Raw genomic sequence first — 6,302 nt, 5'->3', positions numbered from 1 at the left:
TTACGATTTAAAAATAGTCGAAGGTTTTAATCACTAAAAACCCTATTATTTTCTAAATAATATATCTAACTCATTCACAACTAAAACTAGGAATTAGATAACTTGTCAATTTAAGTTTCTATCAAGTTTATCTCCAACATTCTGCATATTATCAGATTTTACAAAACTTTTGAGTAATCTTTTTTTTGTCGGCAACTTTACCGAATCTTTCTTTTCGATTACATCAAGATGTGAATAATTAGTGCACAGTTAAAACAAAAGAAACACATGCAGAAGGAGAAGTACAGAAAGTCTGAAACATTAATGAAGAACTCAACAATACACACGGGCTGTAATTGAAAAAGTCATAATAAGGGTTTCAAAGTCAAAAACTTTGAACTTTTCAAGAAATGATTACTCGCCGGCCGTCTTCTTTCACCTGCGTTTCTCTGTTTATATTATGACATAAAGACGTATTTTATGATTCCAAATAAACAAAGAAACAAAAAGAAAGAAGATGACATACAAAAGGAGTAATATAAAAATGCGTTTTTTAATTTTAAATTCGTTGGAAACTATACTATATTAAATAGTATATACGAGGAGAAAACTATCTAAAGGAAGGCTTTTTAGCTTGAGGTTGTTCTGTGAACTCTAATGGCTGATAAGGTGGATGAAAGAACGCTACAGCAAACTTCCACGTGGGCGGTCGCGGTGGTTTGCTTCTTCTTGCTTCTAATTTCGATTGTCATTGAGAAACTGATTCACAAATTAGGAACAGTAAGTCCCCCTTTTTAACATCTTTATCCTTCTTCTTGAATCTTTCTTTTTTAGAAAATAATAATTATTTTAGCTTGAATCTTGATTCTGTGTTTCTCTGTCATTTTTGTTGTTCTTGCTTATCTATTTCTGAGTCTGTTTAGTTTGAATCTTTTTTTTTTTTGGTTTAGTTTGAATCTTGATTCTCTGTTTCTTCTTTTTGATCTGTTTCTGTGTCAATTTTTTCCTCTTTTTGATATGTTTATGTTTCAGTTAGTCCTTGATTTTTTGTATCTTCTTCTTGCTCTCTTTCTTATCCTGTTAAGTTCTTCATCATCCCAAAATTCAAACTTAATCTCGGAGAATAAAAGTTATTTACGTTCTAAACTGCCAAAATCTTACGTTCTTTTTGTGTGTGTGTGTGTGTCTGGTTGGTTTCATAGTGGTGCTCTGTTTCGAATACTAGACATAATCCATGCTCTATTTTCCCATCTACTTATGGCAGTGTTTTAAAAGAAAGAATAAAAAAGCTCTGTATGAAGCTCTTGAAAAGGTGAAAGCAGGTAAAAAAGCACTGAATATTAGATTAAAATATATTATTTCCCTCCCAAAGAGTCATTTAAATATAGAGCTTAGTCTTCCTTTGTGTGTATTTTATTAAATGTCAAACGTGCAGAGCTTATGCTGATGGGATTCATATCACTACTGCTAACAATTGGACAAAACTATATCTCACAAATTTGCATCTCCGAGAGCATCGCAGCATCAATGCGCCCTTGCAGTAAATCCGAGGAGCTGGAAGAGTATCCACCTAAGGCAAAAGATAGCGGACAAGACGAAGGAGATGAAGAAAACTCTGGTCGAAAGCTTCTCGAATTAGTCGAATCTTTCATTCCTCGAAGGAGTTTGGCTACGAAAGGGTATGACAAGTGTGCAGAGAAGGTTAGAATTCAAATCTTTTTCTCATTAAAATTCATTAATGGAGAATGTTTTCCGGTTTTTGACAAATGAATGTTCTAATGTTTTCTAACCAGGGACAAGTGGCTTTTGTATCGTCCTACGGGATGCATCAGCTACATATATTTATCTTTGTTCTAGCTGTTTGTCATGTGATCTACTGCATTGTTACTTATGCTTTGGGAAAGACCAAGGTACACTCTTTTTAGCACATCCACAATGTTGTCAAAACCCGGTTAATATTTTACTTCTTTCCCGAAAAATGTTTTGTTTTAATGTTACTTTTTTTTGTAAACTCAGATGAGGAGGTGGAAGAGGTGGGAAGAGGAGACAAAGACTATCGAATATCAGTATTCACATGGTATATCTATATATGTATAGCCTACTTACGAGCTTGGAAATGAAACTTAATGTGAAGCTTTAACGAGTCACCTTTTCAAATGTAATGCAGATCCTGAGAGGTTTAGGTTTGCGAGGGATACATCTTTCGGGCGTAGACATCTGAATTTCTGGAGCAAGTCGACTGTTACGCTTTGGATTGCATGTTTCTTCAGACAGTTCTTTGGATCTGTAACCAAAGTTGATTACTTAACACTGAGACATGGTTTCATCATGGTAAAACAGTTTTGAGTTTTAGTATGTTTTCCATTGTTTGAAAAAAGCTTATCTCTCAAGAAAAAGTTGTTACGGCATTGCGAAAATGCTTCTTCTTCAGGCCCATTTAGCTCCTGGAAGTGATGCAAGATTCGATTTCCGGAAGTACATTCAGAGATCACTAGAGGAAGACTTCAAAACCATTGTCGAAATCAGGTATGGTGACTACTGATTAGTACTTCTTAACTGAATACTTCTTAGTCTGATGTTTCCATTTGCTTATATCTTTTAGTCCTGTGATCTGGTTAGTCGCTGTGCTATTCCTCCTGACCACCACACATGGTAACACTCATTTCCAAATCATTGCTACATCGATGTCTCATATCTGTTATACAACAATCAAAAAACAATATATTTGCTCTGTTTTTCTTATGAACAGGATTGAATTCTTACCTATGGCAACCATTCATTCCCTTAGTCGTAAGCAACAAAACACTAAACAAACAAACATTTTCTTTTGTTTTCGGTTTCGGTTTCTTATAAGATCCACAATGTATAAAACACTCTGCAGGTGATACTTATAGTTGGAACAAAACTTCAAGTGATAATAACAAAACTAGGACTTCTAATACAAGAGAAAGGAGAGATAGTGAAAGGCATGCCTCTTGTTCAGCCCGGTGATCATCTCTTCTGGTTCGGTCGTCCACGTTTCATTCTCTTCCTCGTTCACTTAGTCCTTTTCACGGTACACCATACATACCTTCACGATCTATTTTCCTTCCTTGTCACAACAACAAAATGTCTTAAAAAAAAACAAAACGAAACCTGTTCACCGATTTGCAGAATGCATTTCAACTAGCTTTCTTTGCGTGGAGTACGGTAAGCAAGCAAATCAATCCCACATTCCCCACGACCAATTTCTCAAGCATCCATCATTGACATCACATTTTGCTATTTCTGCAGTATGAGTTTGGGATAAAGAACTGTTTCCACAAAAGTACTGTAGATGTGGTCATCAGAGTTTCAATTGGGTAAGTAAACCTTTAAGATTTAACTAATATAGAAACAGAGAGAATCATCAAACTAAGCTTTAAACTTTCTCGATCTTGCAGAACTATTGTACAGTTTCTTTGCAGCTACGTTACTCTTCCACTTTACGCTCTTGTTACTCAGGTAAGTCACACACACACGCACAAAGATGTAATAACTAAGCAATTGAGTGTTCTAAGAGTTTTTAGTTTGGTGAATTCTGTTTAGATGGGTTCGAAGATGAAACCGACAGTGTTCAACGAAAGAGTAGCAGTAGCTTTAAAGAGTTGGCATCACACAGCCAAGAAGCAGATCAAACATGGAAGAACCTCGGAGTCAACGACCCCTTTCTCTAGTCGTCCAGCTACACCATCACACGGTTCTTCTCCTATCCATCTCCTCCGCAACGTCCACAAACGAAGCCGAAGCGCTGATGAAAGCTTCGCTAACTCGCTGTCTCCGAGAAACTCTGACTTCGACACGTGGGATGTTGAGTCTCAACAAGAACCTGCTTCTTCTTCCGTAAAGTACCATTCTAAGTTTAGGGAAGAAGACACAGAGAAGAAGAAGCCATCTTCTTTAGCTGTGGAGCTTCCTCCTGGACCTGGACAAATAAGAACTCATCAGCATGAGATTAGTAATATTAGTCTGAGGGATTTTTCATTTAAGCGATGATTTTTATTTTTTATAAGAAAACTTGATTATAGTGATCATTTGTTAAATATGTTTATAAGTTTTATATGGAAACAATGTTCTTGTGTACATTTCAGCTTATTTATACATATACTTATTTCTCGTTTTATATTTCTTCTTGATATAGAATCTTAAGAGTGGCCACATCACCATTAGTCCCTTGAAGTTGTTATTGTCCATTGAAAGTGTCATTTCTTTCAAAATACGAACATGTTTACACAGGCTGTTACAACTCCAAGAAGCTGGTGGTACCAAGAGAAAACAACAAGACTATAGCATACAAGAGAACGGGAGACCAACATAAAACACCATGGGATCGTCTCAGTGGAACTTGAGGCTGGTCAAGACATTGTTGTTGACTGGGTCCGCCAAATGATCAAGAAGGTTCTGGTAAGGCCCCACACCAGTCACTAGTCCCTGCACAAAATAGCCTAGGATGGCGAGCATTGCCAGTCTACCGTTCTTGACCTCCTTTAGTTTCAACTCCTTCATTGACTTCTCGTCTTTCCCAAATCCAAGAGGGTTAAAGAAAGGTCCACCAGGGTAAGCTGGGTTACCTGAACCGGCAAAACCTTTTTCTAAACCCAAGAAGTACTGTTTACCCATAGAGCCTGGGTTGTACCAGTCCTGCAACCCCCTGTGCTCAGCAAATCCCATCAAAGCCATCTCGAGAACAAAGAGGGTGTAAGGGTCTGCCTAGTAGCTGTATGTCCCTGCAGGTGGAATCACACCTGTTTGGAACCAGGGAAGAGCCGTGTCTGCTGGAATCAGACCGGCCTTTCCCAGAATCTCAGGTGCAATAGCTCCAGCAGCACCCAACATAGCGAAACGGCCGTTGATGATCTCTCCGTAGGCTAACCATCTTGGCTCAATGAACCCTCCAGTACCCTCTGGGTCTGAAAGACCAAGCGGGTCGAAACCAAAGTCACCAGGTAAACTGCAGAACACAACATCTTTCCAGTTACGAATCATTTTTAATAACTACATGTTTGAGGATGATGAAGCATAAATAAATAAGTTACCTGCCATCCAAGTAAGAGAGACTCTGTGATGATGCAAACCACAATTGCCTGTTTGCTCCTTGCTGAAACCAAAACACACACGCACACAAATTCATGATCAGACTATTCAGTTCACACACACATATATATGTGTATATATATATATATATGTATATATATTTATAGAGAGAGAGAGAGAGAGAGAGAGAGAGAGAGAGAGAGAGAGAGAGATTAGTGAAAACTAGAAAGTATTTATGTACCTTGACAGGTGGAGTTGAAGCAGCCTTAACAATAAAGGAAGTCTTCCTCTGTGATATGGACACAGATGATTTTGAGCTGAATATCTGTCTAGCGGTCTGAACATAGGAGGTGAGTGAAGAAGACACAAGTGCTTGTGCTGCCATTTTTTGCTCTGTTCCTTGAATTCCTATCTTCTGTCACCAAGAGACGATGTTTGTTCAGTAATGGTCTAAAATAAGTGTTAAGAGCACAAGGAACACGGTCCATTAGAACTACTTGTGGCATTGAAATAGCCTAACTGGTTTTGGTCAGATTAGACTAGTATCTGCTTCTCCAACTATATCTGTCCACGTGGCATCATGAGTTGGATAAGACGTAAGGATATAGGCTTTGGATCAATATTATTACATTGGGTCACAATTTGGGACAAAGCCTAATCACATAATTATGTGATACAAACCAAATTGTTTACCAATTACGTATGAAAAGAGCCAAGAGAAGAATCATAAGACAAATAAGGAAAAGGATTATTTACATAAGGGAAGGTGATCGAAATACCAAATTTTTTCGCGCTTTAACAAAGCAACGGAGAGCAAGAAACAAAATCACACAGCTCTTAGATGAAAATGAGAATATTGTGCAAGATGAAGAAGGACTAGTAGCCATTGCTACTAGTTATTTTAAGCAGATCTTTGAGTCTTCTAATCCTGAAGATATTGAAAAGGCACTAGCTGAAGTTCCTACGACTATCACAGGGCCTATGAATGAAAGTCTAACAGCTCCGATTACGGAATGGGAGGTTAAACTTGCTCTCTTTGCTATGCATCCGGAAAAAGCTCCAGGGCCAGATGAAATGACCGCGCTTTTCTACCAGAAATTCTGGGATATAGTAAAGGAAGATTTAATTCTTATGGTTAATAAATTCCTAACTGAGGGGACAATGCCAGATGGACTCAATGAAACAAATATTTGTCTTATCCCAAAAACGACGAAACCCAACGAGATGGCTCAATTTCGGCCCATTAGCTTATGTAATGTGAGTTATAAGAT

The 6,302-nt window shown here is 37.8% G+C and overlaps 1 protein-coding gene and 1 pseudogene across 2 annotated transcripts; one reads left to right on the top strand and one right to left on the bottom strand.

Moving 5' to 3' along the window:
• Positions 1 to 465: 465 nt before the first annotated feature.
• On the top strand, positions 466 to 4,082 carry LOC108828875 (MLO-like protein 6). 2 transcript variants are annotated; one of them, XM_018602544.2, is made up of 14 exons: positions 466 to 759; positions 1,244 to 1,301; positions 1,415 to 1,680; positions 1,773 to 1,889; positions 1,996 to 2,056; positions 2,147 to 2,310; positions 2,411 to 2,505; positions 2,582 to 2,631; positions 2,729 to 2,769; positions 2,861 to 3,034; positions 3,133 to 3,168; positions 3,253 to 3,320; positions 3,402 to 3,462; positions 3,547 to 4,082. In XM_018602544.2, exons 1-14 carry the CDS (start codon positions 637 to 639, stop codon positions 3,991 to 3,993), a joined length of 1,761 nt encoding a protein of 586 aa, XP_018458046.2. In that variant the 5' UTR covers positions 466 to 636; the 3' UTR covers positions 3,994 to 4,082. The 2 variants fall into 2 exon arrangements, with proteins under 2 accessions (XP_018458046.2, XP_056865252.1); XM_057009272.1 differs by lacking the exon at positions 1,244 to 1,301 and having other exon boundaries at positions 619 to 759.
• A 95-nt stretch (positions 4,083 to 4,177) lies between these two features.
• On the bottom strand, positions 4,178 to 5,518 carry LOC108828876 (photosystem I chlorophyll a/b-binding protein 3-1, chloroplastic-like; annotated as a pseudogene).
• Positions 5,519 to 6,302: the final 784 nt, after the last annotated feature.

The sequence above is a fragment of the Raphanus sativus genome, chromosome 4, assembly GCF_000801105.2.
Source record: "Raphanus sativus cultivar WK10039 chromosome 4, ASM80110v3, whole genome shotgun sequence".
Lineage (NCBI taxonomy): Eukaryota > Viridiplantae > Streptophyta > Magnoliopsida > Brassicales > Brassicaceae > Raphanus > Raphanus sativus.
The sequence above is the reverse complement of the archived record's forward strand: the minus strand, read 5'-3'. Positions and strand labels throughout refer to the sequence as shown.

Excerpts from the sequence above, each read along its gene's own strand:
- LOC108828875 (XM_018602544.2), top strand. The coding sequence starts at position 637 with ATGGCTGATAAGGTGGATGAAAGAACGCTACAGCAAACTTCCACGTGG. Across the intron at positions 1,681-1,772 it reads ATGACAAGTGTGCAGAGAAG|GGACAAGTGGCTTTTGTATC; the intron begins GTTAGAATTCAA and ends TTTTCTAACCAG. Across the intron at positions 2,311-2,410 it reads TGAGACATGGTTTCATCATG|GCCCATTTAGCTCCTGGAAG; the intron begins GTAAAACAGTTT and ends CTTCTTCTTCAG.